Source organism: Accipiter gentilis, chromosome 34, assembly GCF_929443795.1.
Source record: "Accipiter gentilis chromosome 34, bAccGen1.1, whole genome shotgun sequence".
Taxonomy (NCBI): domain Eukaryota; kingdom Metazoa; phylum Chordata; class Aves; order Accipitriformes; family Accipitridae; genus Astur; species Astur gentilis.
In genome coordinates this window covers 13,058,303-13,076,773 of record NC_064913.1, presented here as the reverse complement: position 1 = coordinate 13,076,773, position 18,471 = coordinate 13,058,303, and the positions used below count along the sequence as shown (strand labels likewise).

The 18,471-nt window shown below is 41.3% G+C and overlaps 1 protein-coding gene across 1 annotated transcript in view; it reads right to left on the bottom strand.

Annotated features, from left to right (window-relative positions):
- PLXNC1 (plexin C1) overlaps nt 1–18,471 on the bottom strand; it is a 71,493-nt gene that overhangs the window by 34,295 nt on the left and 18,727 nt on the right. The window contains exons 5-14 of the mRNA XM_049792122.1: nt 17,165–17,279; nt 16,014–16,158; nt 12,720–12,789; nt 11,289–11,364; nt 11,114–11,167; nt 6,551–6,690; nt 5,285–5,464; nt 3,894–3,981; nt 2,194–2,400; nt 1,890–2,081 (exon numbers count right to left, since the gene is read on the bottom strand). Of these exons, the coding sequence (XP_049648079.1) occupies nt 1,890–2,081; nt 2,194–2,400; nt 3,894–3,981; nt 5,285–5,464; nt 6,551–6,690; nt 11,114–11,167; nt 11,289–11,364; nt 12,720–12,789; nt 16,014–16,158; nt 17,165–17,279 (1,267 nt within the window). The remainder of the gene's footprint in view (nt 1–1,889; nt 2,082–2,193; nt 2,401–3,893; nt 3,982–5,284; nt 5,465–6,550; nt 6,691–11,113; nt 11,168–11,288; nt 11,365–12,719; nt 12,790–16,013; nt 16,159–17,164; nt 17,280–18,471) is intronic.

The following is an 18,471-nucleotide window of genomic DNA, read 5'->3' as shown; positions in this document are numbered from 1 at the left end:
TCCTCTAGACTGGTAATGCCTCCGAGCTTCATGCTCATTACTAGCGATATTAAGTAATATCTGTATGAAAATCAACATTGCCCAGAGCCAGCTCCCCAAACACAGCATCCAGTTTTTCTAATCCCTAGCATCTTCATAATCACCATGTTAAGTAGTTTACTGAATGACTTCCAGGTACATGTGATCTACCACTTTTTTGTTGTGGAAATCACTCATCTTACGAAATAGACATCTAGCACAATCTGCTTTTATTAAAAAGAAGTTGACAATTATACCATTTTCCATTTACCTCCAGGTCTTTCATGAGTCCCTCATTCAAAATACATTATAAATCTTTACACAGAGCTAGGATTAAATCAGCAAGCCTCCATTTGCCTAGTTATTTTTTTTCTTTTAAATACTGGTTTTATATTTGCTGCTCTCCAGTCATATACTGTATGTCTCCTGACTGCAGTTTTATTTAAAATCTTCCTGCAAAGCCTACAATATCATGTGCCAGTTCATTCTCTGTGCTGTGATGGGAATGATCCTGTTCCTGCTGTCTTGAGCCCCTTGATCTATCTGAATCTTGCTTCTGTCACATGAACAGCATTTTCCTCTTTGACACCTCCATTCAGACTGATCATCCTGTCTTTGACCCCACACTCAATATCCTCTTTCTTCCTGAAAACTAAGGCAAGAGATACATTTATTCTTGGGCCATACCTGTCTTTTATACCCAGCTTATCCTTTCTTCAGAGCAGCCCTACTTCTTCTATGATGATTTATTTATAAGACTGAAAAAACACATGATGATTTCCTACTTTTACATTTTTCTTGATGTTGGAAAAAATAATTTTTAAGGTACCAGGTAATGAAACGTTACATTATAACTATTGCATTTGATTTGCCTTAGTGAAGTGGTGACCTTTCTATGACAGTCACTCCTATGAAGCTTGCAGGATGAGCATGTGATATTGCAAGGCAATGTTAATATTTAAATGCAACACCCATCTCAGAAAGGCTTTTCCATGCCATAACTGGCTCAGACGGCAGGATCCACAGATGGAGGATCAGTTAACAGTGATATGAAATTGAGAATAGCTTCGTTAATCTTTAGTATGAGCCATATGCCTTGAAGTCAATAGAGTTATTTCAGTTTTATACCACCATACACCGCAATAAGTCTGGCATAATTTTTCTCCCTCATAAATGGTGATGATTGCATTTTAAAAAATTCATATCTTCATCTTATTCACAGAGCAAATATCTTAAGCTGCCATTTAGCTTTGACATCCATGCTAATGTTCTTATATTTGGGCCTGGCTTTGTGCCATATGTTCAAAGCATTTTGGCCTTCCCAGTGCACATTGAATTTCACCCCCTTTTTCATCCAGAAACACCTTCTCTCCTTCTCAGTGGTCATCCCTATGCACTGTTCAAGATCCTTATCTACTTTAGTAGGAAAAAGTGAATGGAAGGATACAATCCTTTTCCTCACGGCCACACTGCAGCAGCAGATTGCTTACAGATCTAAGACGAGGGGCTCTCCTGGAGCCAGTGATGCTGTATTGGTGATGTCTATGCTGCAGCTAAAGGTGTGACAAGCTATTGCTCTCCTGGAGCTCAGCAGCAGTGAGCTCAGTTTGGGCTGCAGAGCCTACCCTCTGACACTACAGCAGTAACGAGACAGTAAATGAACTCAGTACTGTTAGTGGTACCTAAGCTAGGCAGGCACGCTTAGATATGAGGAAGAGAACTGTACTAGCAAGTAGCAGCAGAGCAGAAAATGCATCCAGTTCCTCCCTCTATAAAGAATGTTCATGACAAGAGCATTATTGTTACATTTTACTACATTTGTACAAACATCCAAACGCTGTTGAATTGCAACAAAAGGGCATTCTACTTACAAAAACTTTCACTGTGGAAAAGTCAATCTTGTCTGTTCCTTCCCTTTTGAATTTGCACAGTATGGTGCTACGGTCTGGCTTTTTGGTAATATTTTGGACGCTGAACCATATCTTTTTGGTCTGTGCACCATTCATATATGACAGATAAACCTCTACCTCAGTTTTAGAAATATTCAAGTTGTCATTTTCTTTCTAGAGGGAAAAAATTGAAGATAATAAACAGTCACTAACTACAGTAAGAAATAAAATGATCCCCAACAACCTTTTAAAATAAGGAATTATAGTTTATTACTTCCAAACTTACATATATTTTTAATTCCAGATCAGGATCCAGCTCAGTGTGCAGCTGGTAGTTAATGAACACTGGATCAGGGTGGTAGTGTAATTTGACACATGGTATAAAGGTAGTTTCCACTTTTAACATCATATCAACAATTTTACCCTCTGTTGCATGGCTCAGGCTTGGCGTTAAGTAATGATATTCAGATTTATTTCCAGGACACCTAGACACCTAGACAAGCAATAACAAAGCTGTAACAGTCATTAAGTACTCAACAGTGGGTACAATTACAAACAGAAGCACTCAAAATAATTTTAATGTCTTCCTGACTTCACACAGGTATCTGCTAAACCTCTTCTCTGCGATCAGGGCTGCATGCAGAGCACCTGGGAAAATTTCTGTGTCGAGCCTGTGTCTACCTTTAAGCACATTTATCACACACTCTGCACGCTGCTTTAAGGCTGATTGCACACTGCTAAGGCAGCTATTTCCTGCAGTGAGACAGGAACAGTGACAGTGATTTCTCCTTCCTTCCCCTCCATGCAGGTGACAAGAGAAGAGCAGGACAAGCTCTCCAGCACCCCAGGCATTGGCTCTCCCCAACTTAACTCCTGAGAGAGGAGGGGGTGCTACAGTCACCCCATTGTCTACTCCATGGGATGGTGCTGCTCTTTTCTGGTCCCAGTGCTGCAAGCCCAGGAGTCAACAGGGTGCTTACCTCCTTATAGCCTCGGAGAAAGGGTTTCATCCCAACATCAGCTCCAGTCTGCCACAGCTTGCTGAGGCAGTGGCACCATTTGGGTTCTCAACACGAAGCCAGAGAGAAGTATGCCACCCCCTCCTCCAACAGACCCATATAGGGAGGTTGGGGAGACTCAGAAAGGACAGATTTGGAACAAGTGTCTAGAGCATAGAAAAATGCAGGAGGGTACCTTATGTGCACTCATGATCTTGTGCTGACAATGTGTGCAACTGTGTCCTGGTTTCAGCTGGGACAGAGTTAATTTTCTTTCTAGTAGCCGGTATAGTGCTGTGTCTTGGATTCAGTGTGAGAAGAATGTTGATAACACGCTGATGTGGTCAGTTTTGGCTGAGTAGTGTTTAGACCAAGTCAAGGATTTTTCAGCTTCTCATGCTCAGCCAGAAAGAAGGCTGGAGAGGCACAAGATGTTGGGAGGGGACACAGCCAGGACAGCTGACCCAAACTGGCCATCGGGGTATTCCATACCATGTGATGTCATGCCCAGTATATAAACTGGGTGGAGTTGGCAGGGGTGGATCGCTGCTTGAGGACTAACTGGGAATTTGTCTGGGTGGTGCGCAATTGCGTTGTGTATCACTTCTTTTGTATATTCCACTTCTTTTATTACTATTGTTGTAATTTTATTATTATTTTTATTATCACTATTATTTTCTTCCTTTCTGTCCTAGTAAACTGTTTTTATCTCAACACACAAGTTTTAGGGGTTTTTCCGCTTCTCTCCCCCGTTCCACTGGGGGGGGGGGGGGCGGTGTGAGCAAGTGGCTGCATGGTGCTTAGTTGCTGGCTGGGGTTAAACCACAAGAAACTGTAATTCTACAAGTGGTCATATTTATTTCAGCAGGGTGACTGATGTGTGCCTGCAAGTGTTTAAAAAATACTGAGATTCTCCTGAAACCATAGGAACAAAGCCTAATCCCTCAAGAGTCCTCTATCTGGTATTGTAAAGGAGATTAAGACTTACAGTGAGGTTTGATCTCTGGTCGTCTGAAATAATCACACTGTCCACCACATTAAAATTTCTACCAATAGTAGTAATTTTGCGACCACCACTGTAAAAAAAAAAAAAAAAAAAAAAAAAAGGAGGGGGGGGAAAGGGAGGTTAATATTACCTGTTTTCCCATAGATAAGTCCTGCATTTAGACTTCAGCCATGAATAAACTACCTATGTGCATTTTGCTTTGGTAGCAGCCAGTATAATAAAGTCAGATTGCAGGACAAGATAATTTGAGCTATCCTCTTTCCTCATAATGTAATGGTAAATACTTTTGCTATCACAAAACCAAAAGACTTGATAGCATACACATGCATACTCCTTTTCACAGACTTTCCACCTTGTTTTCTATTCATGTAGCCAAAGAACTAGACCATGATTTAATAATCTGTCTTGAAGAAAGAGCATCATGGTCTTTCACTGCCTCAGAGGAGCCCTGCCTGTGCTTAATTCTTGCTTTCTTCAGGACAAACTGACAGTACCGGGCACCTCACAGGAAACATTCTCAGCAGAGTTCAGACCATCTGTCTCAGCACACACAATGGTGCTTGTGTCTGAGGGCTCTGGCTCACAATCTCTGCTGAACACAATTGCAGTGGTTTAAGATATTATTAATTTCCAGCTGCCTGAGCTGCCTCTCACCTGGAAATGAGAGCATGCATCCTAGCTGCTCAGCTGCTGCAGCTGCTAGCCCAACTTATTACCTCAAATCCACACTTGCCACTGCTTGACACCAAGATATCAGATTAAGAATGTGAAAGTGGGTAAAAGCTGTGCAGGCAGAGGGACAGGTGAAACCTGTGCCTGGGAATATCTTAAAACCACCCTCTCAGTTTCACCAGAGCTGTGAGTCTCTCACAGAACAGAGCAGAGGCTTGAAAAGGGCTCTTTTGGCTTTAGGGAACTCAGTCCTAAAGCAAGTCTGCGTGTATCACTGCAGTGGTGATTATTTTCACTTCATTTCCAATTCACTGATACTTTACACTGTTGTGGAGGTGAAGGGTATATTAGTATCAGGAAATCAAAGTTAATTGGAGTTTGAATTTATGCATGCTACCCATATTTGGATTTAGCTTTTGTATGAAGAGACTATTTTTGACTTCTACAAAGGAGACTTAGGGTGGGCAGGAAGAAGTTTACAGAATCCTGCAGAACACAGAATCCGTCCTGGAGCTATCATGATCCTATCTGTATGTTAAAATGTTAAATCAGTTCACCAGCATAAATTCATCCTCCACAACAGGTTACAGCAGTCATTCAAGTTTACATCAGCTGCAGTCTGGCCAAGGAAGGAGGCTCATATTGACTCAGTGGGATTACATTTTAATAAATACATAAAAAGTATAGAAAGACAAATTTACCTGATCCAGGAGGTATTTGGTGTGATTCCAAAACACGATGGCAGTGAAACATAATGTAGAGTCATTGGTGGTGAACATTTTTTCCCATTAGCCTGTATACATATACTTTTGGCCTCTTTACGTGTTGGTGGGAGAGCAAATGTCATTTGTGTATCGTTTAGCACATTTCTAACTTTAACGCTGGAGGAGAAAGAAAACAGTCAGATGCTGAAACACAGATGCCACTATGCCACTCGTTGGTGTTACTACACAAAGCCTATAACCTAAAGCAAAGGATGAGAGAAGAGGAATGAATCTCTCTTTGAGCTGCCAGATGGAGGTGGAAAGAGAGAGCAGGGAGTTGAAAAGACAAAGTAAGGCATCTTTTGAATGAAGTTGCTACGTGTCACAATAATCACAGAAGATGGTACAGATAGTGGTCTTACAGCCTTGGCATGAGGCTATGTAATGCAATGTGTGATTTTGCTGTCTAAACAGTGTACTTTGCTGTGTACTTCTCTATGCTACCAACACATTAGCTAGTCTAGAGTGAGAATCTTCAGTTTCCTTTTCTTCCTTTTTCTCTCTTCCCCCCTCCTTTCTCCCTTTCTCTCCTTCCTCTTTGTCTCTACGTCCTCTCTCTCCCTCCTCTCCCACTCTCCACCCTTCTCTTCCTTTCTTTTCTGTGATCCCCAAGAAATTAATGGTTGAACTAAAAATTGAATTGTACCACATGAATACTTGTTCAAGTGCTAGCTGTGTAAAATGGGCTTGGTAATCACAGGCAGCCATTGCAGCTGCACCTGAAAACAACTGATTCAGAATTAGATAGCCTAATTATCTAGGGGGTTACACTGTGCAATCATCAACAGAGAAAAGTACACGCTCTTGCATGAGAGATTCCCTTCCCTGGCACGATGTCTATGCTTTCACAAGCAAAATCCTGGAATATATGGGGGATATTTTGAAGCAGAGGAGAGTTGAACAAAAGCTGAGGTTTTCCTGTGACCTAACTTCTCATTGTCTGCTGCAAGGCGCAGAGGGCCACAGGTACAGAACTGCCATAACTACCGGTGAGAGCTGCCCACCTACCCACCCATCCCTTGTATTGTACCCAAACATCAAGTTCATTTCTATCCTTCGGGCATTTAAAGTGGAAGTATAACTAAAGGAGTGCAGAACATCCCTCCTTTGCTGAGGGGAGGTCCATGACAACTGTTCACGCAACTGTACTGCTAGGGCAAAATGGGCATAATTTTCACCATGCAAAGTAAATAGTTAACTCACATGTCTGGTTTACAGCCAGTGATTCCAGTCAGTATCAGTTTTATGCCTGATGCATGTGTAAAGTTTTCTCCTTTGACTGTTACTTCGCTTTTGCCTAATGTAGAAATCCACAGAGGTTCAATGGAATGAATGCTGATATGCTATTAGAAATCAAAGCAAAACAAAATTGGGTTATAAAAGGCCTAGGCAGTTAAACAACAGCTGCAAAAACAACCACCATTCAGGAATGCGGGTTTTATGGCACTGGGATACATTTTTCTTATTAATTTCAAATCTTGTTAAGCTTGATCCTGGGAAGTACTGTCAATTACAACTTATTTACAAGCCAACAATTTTTACCTACATATTTTATATCTCAATTTATCTCATAACAAAGTTGCCCAAAGGAATCACAATCTGAAATACTGGAAGGTAAGTGTGATAAAAACCCTGCTTTAAATAATACATTTTGTGTGACCTTTGAAGAACTAAGAAAACGCAAGACAAAACCCATGGTGCTGTCACTATGAGAGATCAGAGAAACAAATGGTGGTATCTCTCATGACCTGAAAAGAGAAAGCAGGGTCAAACCCTAGAATGAAAAGTTGAGAGAAAGCCCCAGAATTAGCTTTACTAAAAAGTCTTTTCAATGTCATACATAGAACTAAAGGTACAACACAACTGCAGGGATTTTTTGGTATCCCATTTCTCATGCTAAGAAGTTGACAAATCTATTTTCCAGCATTTAAGCATAATCCTAGTTTGCTCTGATGCTGTCACCATCTTGCAGAAATGTGGCCAATTTTTAAACCATGCTTTTCTTTGTGTATCTTTATATTTACTTATTCTAACTTACTAACACTACCGAGCAAGAAGAGAGATTTTTTTCCCTAGCGTATTTACTTGATACATTTGACAGCATCTCATGTTTAATCAGTTTTGCTGCTTCCCCAGTTTTACAATCACACAGACGGTTTCCTCTCTGTGTATCTTTCAGACAACAAACTGAAAATCCGCATGTGAAACTGTTTGGGACCTTCTCAAGGAAATGATTTCTAGCTTGCATTTAGACTGCCTATAATACTAGTTTAAAGTGAGTTTTTAGAGTATTGTGATCATCCCAATTTCTGCTGTGCACCTGTGGACAGTTCAGCCTTCCGGACCCTGAGAAGGATGCTGGTGCAAAATCTCTAGGAAAGTCCTTTCCACAGGGTTTTTCTCCCCGCTGGTCTTTTCATGTACCCAGAGCAGAACCAAGACTTCGGGCCGGCAGCCAGAGGGGACCACTGGGGTCACATCACCATCCTCTGCAAACATAGCCTTTGCCCATTTCAGAAAGGTCCCTGGCACATTGTCCCCACATTACCACGGCCTGCTGAACGCCGGAGCAAATGTGAGACCTGTCACAACTGATTGAAAGCTGCAACTTGTGCCTTAGGAAAGGGCAAGAGAGTGCAAAGGCTGGGGCCAGCGGGCCTGCAAAAGGGCCTCCAAGGTGACCTCTGGTATGGATAATGGAGGAGGGCAAAGGAAACCCCTGACAAACAGCCCGAGGGGGAGAATTCACTCCCACAGCAATCTGGCGATCAGTTTAACCCTTAGGAAGCGAGCAGGACAACTGAAGCACAAATCCGAGAGACTAAAGCCAGCGAAGCACCAGTGCTTCTCTCCACCCACGTCCCATCCCTCTGCTTGTGCGCAGCCTCCAGCAGACAAAGGACAGTCAATATCCTCACACAAACCCAGAAGCCAAGTGCTACAGAAAGAAGGAAAACCCTGCTTTGGGGCTCTCACTGGTAACCAGCAGGGAGCCCTGAAGGACAGGAATAACGCAGTGTCACAAACACACAGAGGGCAACACCAGACATCTCCTGCCCAAGGGTGCAGCAGCACTTCAGGCCTCCCACTGGTCTCTCTGCCAGGCACCACACACCACAGGGCGCTTGGCTTAGCTTGTCTTGTTTCTTTTCTTACACCAAGAAGAAATGGCGGGAGGAACAGTTCACTCTGGAAGTTCCAGACCCCCCTAAAATCACGCCTTCCCTGCGGCTACACGACACAGTCTCCCTTGCTGCATCCTGCCTCGGACTCACGGCGTCAGCGCAGTCACTCGCAGCGCTGAGGCGAGCTACCCAAGAGCCTGCTTCCCGGCTCGACCGCCGTGGTCCGCGACACTTTCCTCGGCAGCCAAATAAACCACGGATCTCCTCACTGAACGCAGGACGGACCAAGCGTCCTTGCCGGGCTCTGCGGTGCTCGTTTCCACAGGGCCAGAGAGCCGCTGACCTTCCAGTCGCTGCGTGGCAGGGAGAGAGACACCTGGCAGCAAGAGGGGAAGGGAGACAGCGGAGAGGCAGAAGGATATTTATAAAAATCACTAGTTGCGAGGCATGCGATGAAAGCAGCGTAAACACGCAGAGAGAGCTACAGCAAGCGTGCGTCACGTCCTCAGGTAATGTAAATCAGCACAGCCCTGTCAACTTCGATAGAGCTCCACGTTTCTGAGCTGCAGCCCCCGGTTCCCCGGACAGCCTAACGCTTCCCTGGGGCTGGGTAAACAGTGGCAGCCACAACCTCAGCGGTGCGGTTAGCATGGCTGCAGGTCACGGCGAGATATCTGGCAGCAGCCCAGGTGTTAAAGCAGCCTCTGCCCACCCTGGGGGGGGGGAGAGCTCGTCCCTGCTCAGACACAGCCCCTCCTGAGGTGCTAGCGTGGGGGCCCGAGGCCACGCGAAGAACTGGATCGGGAACGGGCCCAAATGAAAAATAACCTGCTGAAAGACGACGGTTATTTCCAGCCACATCAGTTCCCCGGTCAAGCATACTCGTGTAACCACTCCGACTGCTGCTCTGGCGCAGGGAGGGGGAAGGTGCGTGCATGGAAACCAGCAGCTGGAGTCAGGAGGAGGGCTGGGGCTGCCACTGAAAAAAAAGTATATTAATCTAAATGCTCAGCTGGGGTTGTGGGAAAACACAAATCCTGCTTCTCAGCTATGCAGTACGTTCTCCGTAAAGCACCAGCAGTCAAAGGAGAACAGGATTTCAAATGCAATTTCAAGCCCTCTGAATGGATCAATCGCTTCTAAATAAACATCTGCCTTTGGACTGCCTCTAGTGCTTTCACTGCCTTGTCCATCACTGTCTTTCCAAGATAAGGCGTGTGGAAGAAAGCCATCTCCCAGGCAATTCCAACTATTTACCAACGTCAAATTAATGCACTTGGAAGCAGAGCAAAGAAGAATTTCCTCTGTTCTTTCACCAGCCGTAATGCTTTATATGCAGACCAAATCCAGAATATTAATGTTCAGAAGCACAAGTATTTCACTCGTCTCTATGAAAAACAAAATGGATTTTGTGATTTTGTTGAAGAAACCTCAGCTGAACAGCCGAATTTAAGAGGTAATTCTTGTCTTCACAGGTAAAAGTCTGGGTAGTTCTAATGAAATATTTAGAGATAAGAACACAGTTGCTATTTATACCAACCATGCTATCACTCACAGAAAAGCAGAAACGAAAAGTGTAGGCAGCAAATCTCTATGTACTTACTCATCAGTCAAATTTCTCTTCACTACTCATTTCTTTCCTAACACCTGCATGTCATAAGCAACCACTGATGACAAGACTGCTCAGTTTTATGAGAAAATAAAACCATTTTGGCACCATAAAGAATGAAGGGATAACCTCGTGGTTAGAGGGCTGGCCTACGAAGCAAAAGGTTAAAGAGCTGGCCTACGAGGCAAATCGTATAGACTATGCTCACATACAGTCTATATGGTTTCAACAGAGAACTCAACAACCAAATTCAGAAGCCACTTCAGCACCAGCGACACTCCTTTGTTTCCAGTGATCCAGCTTGAGCAGGATGGATGGAGAGTATCTCCATCTCCAGTTTTGTCTACAGCCTGGAAGCAAGGAAAATTTTTCTCGAAGTGTGAACCAGGAATTTACTAACAGCCAGGGATTTCAGTTCCTGGATGCATCCTCTAGCCGCTTTGCCTGTTATGCAGAAACTCGGTGGCACATCTTCCCCTTCCTTCTGCTCCCCTGGCAGCTATGTTTCAGGAGAAGCTGTGATCTGGCTACATAAAATGAGGAAGAGGTTTGAGACTCTGAAACCCAGTTTCACAGAGTTTTCTGTGACAGCAGAACTCAAACATGCATTTAAGTCTAGGCAGGAGATCATCCAAGGTGTTCTCCTTCGGGTTTTTTTGTTGTTGGTCCACTTACACGTCCCAGCCCTCAGCACGCTGGCTCCTGCGGAATGCCTAAACCCAGCATACAGGCACTCTGGCATTTAAAGCAATACTGGGAATACTGCATCTAGAGGGAGGCACATGACTATTGCAGTGTTCACTGTCTCAATGTCTGTGTCTGAAATGCAAATCTTTGTTGGTACATTTAAGCACCAACAAAGCACTAAGAAAAAATAGTATCAATCCAAGTTCTGCTTTACCTTTCTATGTAACCAACCGACTGCCTCCTCATCCATCTCTCTATTCTTCCTGCGAAGTCCTTTCATTTTAAATAAATTTCTCCCCCAACCCACAGAACTTCAATAACACCAATCTTAAAATGCTAACTAACCTCTGTCTTCTGTGCAGTGGAGATCTCCTTGGAAGCAGCTGCATTACAACTATCCTGAAAAAAAATCAGCATTTCTTCAATGTCAGGATAAGGAAGAGACAGATTGCTGCTCAGGTGTAAAAAATAGAAGGAAAAGGCATCACAGGGGATTCTAATCCTCCCCAACAAACTTCACCTGGCAGGTGGTGGCAGGAGAGACACTCGTCCAACTACAGCTGGCACACTCTCCCGTGTGTATACATCGCGAGCAGCTGGTAACACAGAAACCAGAGTTTTTGTAAGACACAGGAACTCAATCTAGCTTCAACCATGAATGTGAAATTTCAAGTGACAGAAAAAAGCACAAACCCAAGAGAACAACCTGGCAAACATGTAATGAAATGCATAACACACATAACCTGCATTTACTTTCCAAGCCTATTGTTCTGTTGTGCTTATTCTGAGGACAAATTTAGTATGAAATACAATCTGTGCTGAGAGCCATAAATTTCCAAAAAGCACGAAGCAGACGGAACACTTTGGGTTTCATTTTGCTGTGGTTCTCTCCAGTACATATGTGGCCAGATAGTACTTTTTAACCAGAAAAGGGGAGAAAACCATCACTGATTCTTTCACAGCTTGCCTGAACTTCTGTTGTGTGTGCAGTGCTAGCAAGTATTGCTAGTTTGCTATTGCGTTCCCCTACCAAAAAATATGCCTGTTGGAGACTAGTTTGTCCCTATCATGCTTAGCAATGCATCTATCAGCATGGAGGAGAGCCAAGAGCAGCACAGGCCCTCTCCACTCATGCTGAGAAATGCTCTGATTTAGAGAAAGACAGCTCCTTCCCTGTGTTGCTCCAGGGACAGGGAAGTGATGTGCCACTTCCCAAAAAGCATGAGTTCAATTTCATCACAGGTGCCTATGAACTAGCCTCTTTGTATAGGGGAGGAGTGTTCTGAATGGGAACACTGTAGTTACCTACAGCATATGTTAGCCAGATCTTTCTAAGTTTTAAACAACCACATAGGATAAAGAGTTAGGCCATGTACTGGGCACAAATGCTTTCTACTGCAAGCTCTTAACAAAGAGTGTGGCTCTGAAAAATAATGTGTACAGAACAATAGGTATTCATTATTCCTATTAGCAGATTAGAGGTTACTTTCTGGTTTAATTGTATTTGTGTTACCCATGGACCATATCTAAATTGCATCTGGCTCTATTAAAAAACAGCTCCATAAAGTGACTCCTACAGAGTCTCTTGACTCCTCTGATCTAGGTCTTATCCTGAGTACCAGGGGCCCACCTTTTTCACAAGGACAAAAAGGATTTTAATGTCATTGTGACTTCCTTTATTATCTCTTCAGGCACTTGTCATAAATTCAGTCATTGTAATGACTCTCCCACAGCTAGCTGCCAGGGTCCCGTTAAATAAAAGTCATCAGAACAAGTAGCTTTCTAGGGACAGTAAAAAAAAAAGAGAAGGAAGAAATGGGCCAAGAAAAGGGATTTGACTATATTTAGCAAAATGTATTTCCTTAATAAATACCAAAAAAGAATTGATCATACTTCAGCCCCCCTCCGCCCCAAACCCCTCAATGGACTTCAGCAGGTACCAGGCTCTTACTTTTTCATCTGAAATGTTTGTGTGATATTCCAAGAGCTTGAGGACAGCGATGCTTCAAGAACTAGACAATCTGGAAAAATGGGACTGTTAGACATATGCTGGATATTACAAGAAATAACTGTAAAAAAATAATTGAGTTGAAAGCTCATGTGCCTTCAGCTGTTCTGTACATGGTATGCATGTTCTCTCATACATTCACTCACACTTTTGACTGATAAAAATAACTATATTTTGTCCTTCCATAGCACCCTTCAGCTGATTTATTCCAAGCCTTTATACACACTCATTAATTAAGCTTGATGCCATCACTGCATGACATACAAAAGTAATGTTATTGTCAGGATACAGATAAGGAAATGCTACCATGGAGCAGGTATATAAAATCATCTCCTGAAGAGCACACAGTGGCACAGCCAGACCCCAGATTCAAGCCTTCTAACACAACAGACTGTTCTAATGCAAGAGACCCCAACATATCATACTTCTCTCTCTGTGTCTCAGAGACTTGGTTTCAGAGTCTTCTGTTGTAATCTATGCAGTAGCAATTTTCATCCTATTTAAATCTTTTATGATTGCATGAGTCAATTTGCCATTATTTCAGCTAGCAATTACTATACCAACAATTCACTGGCAGCTGTGGAATGAAAGAGTATCTTCTCCCATGAGCAGAATACCACATCGAAAAGTAGAGTTAGATATATACCACTTAAGCCATGGTCCCTTTCATCTGTGTGCCTGCAGATGTGTACGTCTGTGAAATGAATGACTGTCTGAGATCAAATGAAACCCATGTGTGCAGACTTTTCTGGCTTCCCTATGCTAGGAAGTAGATAGCTTTTTAATCTGGGAAAGTTACACAGATTTAAAGTATGCCTACCTTGCAAAGGCAGAGAAAGCTTTGTCTCTATCACAGGCTCGCTTGTTCAGATGAAAACCAGCTTTGGCTATATCTACATTGTTAAATCAGCAGTATCTCCTAGCTCCACACGTCAGCATGGCACTTGGGTGCTCACTGCAAAGGTCACCTGCACTGCTTGTTAGAAACAGCCCTTGAGACTGTTCGTATGCTTAAATATCTTACTAAACGGAGAGCAAAGAGTCTGATTTTTAAAGGTGTTTTAATGATTGAAGATGTGGATGAGCACACATAGATATTCTGAAATCCTTCACCAAGTACCTATTTGCATCTCCAGAATTCTATATATCTGCAGAAATCTGACATGTGGGGCACAAAATTGCCTAAATCACTTGCACATTATATGAGAGGGGTCTCAAGCCACGAGCTACTGAAAAATAGTATTTTACTAGGAGTAGTAAGTAAAAGTAAGGAATTTATCTGCTTCTGGCAGAGCTTGTCTTCTCTTTTAAGCTTGTATAAATGCTTTAAAAACAACAGTGTCAAATATGGTTTCCTGATTTTGCCTGTGTTGAAATTAATGGAACCTATTATTTTCTGTATGGCCTGGGCTGACCTTTCAAAATGCACCAGACTGCACTGAGCAGCAGGTATTTTCAAAATGGTTAACACTGTCAAAGGGCTCATCTTTGGCACAAAGCACAGGCAAGGCGAGTTGGCTTCCGTAACCCTATACTCTGAAAACCTGCTAATGGAGTAAGAGAAAGCCTTAGTCCGAGAAGAGAGAGAACCAAAACAATGTACTCCATAATTGTAAGAAAACATGGCTTTTGGGACTGGGTCAATAAAGGACATTTTTTTCTTCTCTAATGCATTTGTCTCTCTTAAAAATCCACTAATAGTGTTTACTAAAGACAGCTTAATAGACCAGAATACCCACAGATATCACCCTAGCTGTCACCTGCTAGTGACAAAGTCTTTTCTTCTCAACTCCCAAAGTGATATTGGACAGGAACTTGACACAACACTTGTATGATGCCAGAAAAACTTTTCCCATACAAAGGCCATAGGATGAGCTCCTGAGATCCCAATATTCCAGGGAACCTCATTCAGGGGCAAGGGTGCCCGAGACAGAGAGCTCTTTGCAGCACTGAGCTCTTCAGAACAACAGGTCATTGTAAGTTCTGGTTAACAATTCGTTCCTCTTTCTACACAAAGGTATTTCAAGAGAATCAATCACTTTCATGCAGATTATTACATGGTTTTGGGGCTATATTATCTAGGAAAAGATAAAGGCAGGCATTTATCTGAATTTTCTGTTTCCTCTTCAAGTCACTTAAGAGCACATAGTATCCTTGAACTTACTATCTTTGTCCCTCAGTTTAGATTAGAACTCTCTTTCGTATTGTAACATACACGACTTTAAAAAAGTTACAAGGTCAACCTGTATTAGAAAAGCTTTGTGTTTCTATACATACCCTTGAAGCAATGCAAGGAGGATGCTTTCCTCCTATTAGTCAAATAAGACTCTCCTGTGAAGGATTATCATCTGATCTTTGAGACCAAAGTCTAGAGAACAGCTCAAAAGTCTAGACATACAGTAAATTACCACCTCATTCTAAAACCTGTAGTTGCCCATAAGATGTACAAACCAGATCACATGCATCTTGTGTCCGATACAAATGGTTCAGGTTCTCTCTTATACTCAGAACCATATACTGCTGAACAAAGCAGTATAAGAATTATTGCAAAATGATTCAACCAATAATTCAGAGAGATGAATGAAATCAAGTCAAAAAGATGTACCAGACAAAATGCCCCCAAACCATGTATTTTTCTGCTAATCTTCTACATGGGACAACCACTTTCTCACAAGTGTCTAAGTCAAGTTGAAACAGTCAGTTGAATGTTAAGATTACTTATTGTACAGACATTCATAGTCAGATTCTCCTCTTATTTATGCTAGTACAGTTTTTTGCAAAAACAAATTCTGTTTGCAGATGAGAAAAGTGTTAAGATGGTTTAATTTGTCAAGGCAGAGCACTGCACCAACACTGTTTCCATAGCTCCAGCCAGCTTGACTGTCATTGCAGCTATCTTAAGTTTCCTTAGACAGTGATTAATGGCACCATGTAAATATACTCCTAATGCTGAAATACTGCACTGCTATAGGCTGAACTGAAGAAGCTGTTTCTAGCCATTGGTTAACATGTTTTACTACTTCTAGAAATGATTCCATATTAACAAATCTTTAATTATCAAGAACAGTGTAAGTATACTCAAATCACTTGACAAAACATGAATATTTTTTTTTTCACTGACATTCAATAAAAAGCATTACCTTCTCTGACACTCATTAGGCCTGTATTTATGCTCAGTTCTCCTCAGTAATAAAGGGCAGTGAATAAGAATTAAATACACATAATAGTAAAACATACCATTATCAGTTATCACCGGAGTGGTTAGATTGCAGAAACAGGATGAGTTTTTCAGCACTACATTTTCATAAAGTATTTCAACAGATGTTACAATTTTTATCATACAGGAAGTAAGGATTTTGCTTGTGTTTGCAGCCACAGCAACCTATAAAACAATAAAAACAAGAACACAACAGATTTCTTGTAGTAACTTGTTAAGTCGTCACCTTGTCTTTACAGAAAACTACAAACTATGAAATGTACAAAATGAATTTTTTTGTGGCAGAAGCAGACAATTCACTAGGTAGCTTCTCAAAGCAGAGGGCCTCTCCCAACTGAAGAAGCAATACAGAAAGTATCCTGAAAGGAACAACATTGCTTACTTTCAGAAATTAAATGGACCTGTAAGGTATGTTAGGGGAGCAATCTGGAATAATTTTGGATTTTAAAACAAGAATTTTGCTATAACAGTGTTATATGCTGTTATAGTCCCTTAAAAGTATCTGAGCAAGAATGTACAAATCCTCACAGAGAGACAACGTTTGCATCCACAACCAAAATGCACTTAATTATGAAAAATAATTTGTCTCGTAATGAATTATCCTTTGTTTCTGGCTGAGAGCGCTTTAAAAATATGATCACATTAGTGCATTCAATCGGGAAACCAGAAACAATAGCATGCAGATTAAGTGGCCAGTCATAATACTTGATAATCAAATACTCAAGGCTGTGTGTGCTGTGAACAGATACTAAGTAAATACTAATATCAAACACTTAAAGATGCATTTGTGTTAGCGTATGTGTCCCAGTGAACGTTTTGTAACTTGTTACAAAGCTTAGAACTTACATAATGCACTTGATATATAGTCACTGGAAATATTAAAATAGCTGATAAAGTGATACAACTGAAACGTTGCCTTTGTCAGCATAGTGAATTTTTGACTCAACATCATGAAGTATAGCTTCAGGATACATTTTATAGGAGAGGAAGAGAACATCTATCTGATTGACACATTCAACTTACTGGGATTTCCAATACGTTTGCCAATTGTTGAGATAAGAGGGACTAATACATGGAACATGGTGACAAAAGAAGGGAAGCTGCAATAAGCAACAAAATGACACATTTTAAGTCACAATAAACAAACACGCATAAAACTGGGTGTACATACCTGATTTTTAGCAGGAAAACTTAGCAGGATTTTCAGATCTTTATCAGGTGCATGTGAAATGTTATACCAACCCTTTATGCTGTTTGAACGTGTACAATTTTCTTTTAATGTGCACCTAAAAGTATACATAAAATTATACTAGCCTCCTTATCGTGGCTTTGACTTCAGACACTGTACTTCAACTTATTTAATGTTATTGATTTTTTACAGGAACACTATTGATTTTTTACAGGAATACGCTTATAACTGCAAAAAGCTTGAGGAAAACAATCAGTAAAACCTTCTGCTTATCAAAATAAATTACAATGCATTGATATATGCTCTAGGGTCCTGATTAAGTCAATGAGACTCAAGCAAGTATTAGATGCTTGGCCAGTAACAGTGGACTTGGTAGCCTGGGATGGAATTCATCACCCCCAACTTGATTGCTCCATTGTACAGCTCTTGATCTCACCCCCCAGTTCCCTCTACACTCAATGAGGAGAAATATGCTCTTTCAGGGTACAATTCACCTAACCTATTTTAGACATTCATACAAAAATGAAATGTATCACGCTATAGAAGCTGCTCGTTCACTCCAAAGAGCATAAGAGGAGATGGGGATGAAGCTCCGATGTCAAGCTATGCTACAAATGTGTATAGTTGATGAGATGCATCCTCCTTCCTAATCTCCTCTGTTGTCCACTGATGTGAACAGTCATCTTTCCCTTTTATGTCAGTGCACTTGGTTAAAAACTAATTCAAAATAGATTTCTTTGTCTTCAATAATAAAATCCATTTCAGAAGTAGGATGACACAAAGTAAATAAAATGTTATAGATGCCAAATTGTAGGAAACAGAAACTACACAACAGAAAATTAAGGAAGAATGAGGAAACACTGGGATATACAAGTACTACAAAGATTACACATACTAAAAACATGTGGTAAGAGAACATAAGCATACAAATTAGATAGACAATAACCGAGTTTGAAAGGTGAATCCTTAAAATACCGGCTGCTGTGAACAGTTAATGAACAAACCATAGATTAACTCCAAGTAATTCCATATAGCTAGCAATTAAAGACAAGTAAGTGCCAGCTGCATATATCTTAATATTTTCAGATTGAGTATTTATAAATGTTACATTTAATATTGTTTTAATAATACTACTTTTCTACCAAACGTAGAAGCATGTATAGCTTCAATCATGCAGTGACATGTGCCTTAATGAACTATTCCTTCACTAAAAACTAGAAATTAGTACATACTTGCAAAGCATTGACCTTTTTCGTGAGGAGCTCTCTGTATATAAATGTATTTCACAA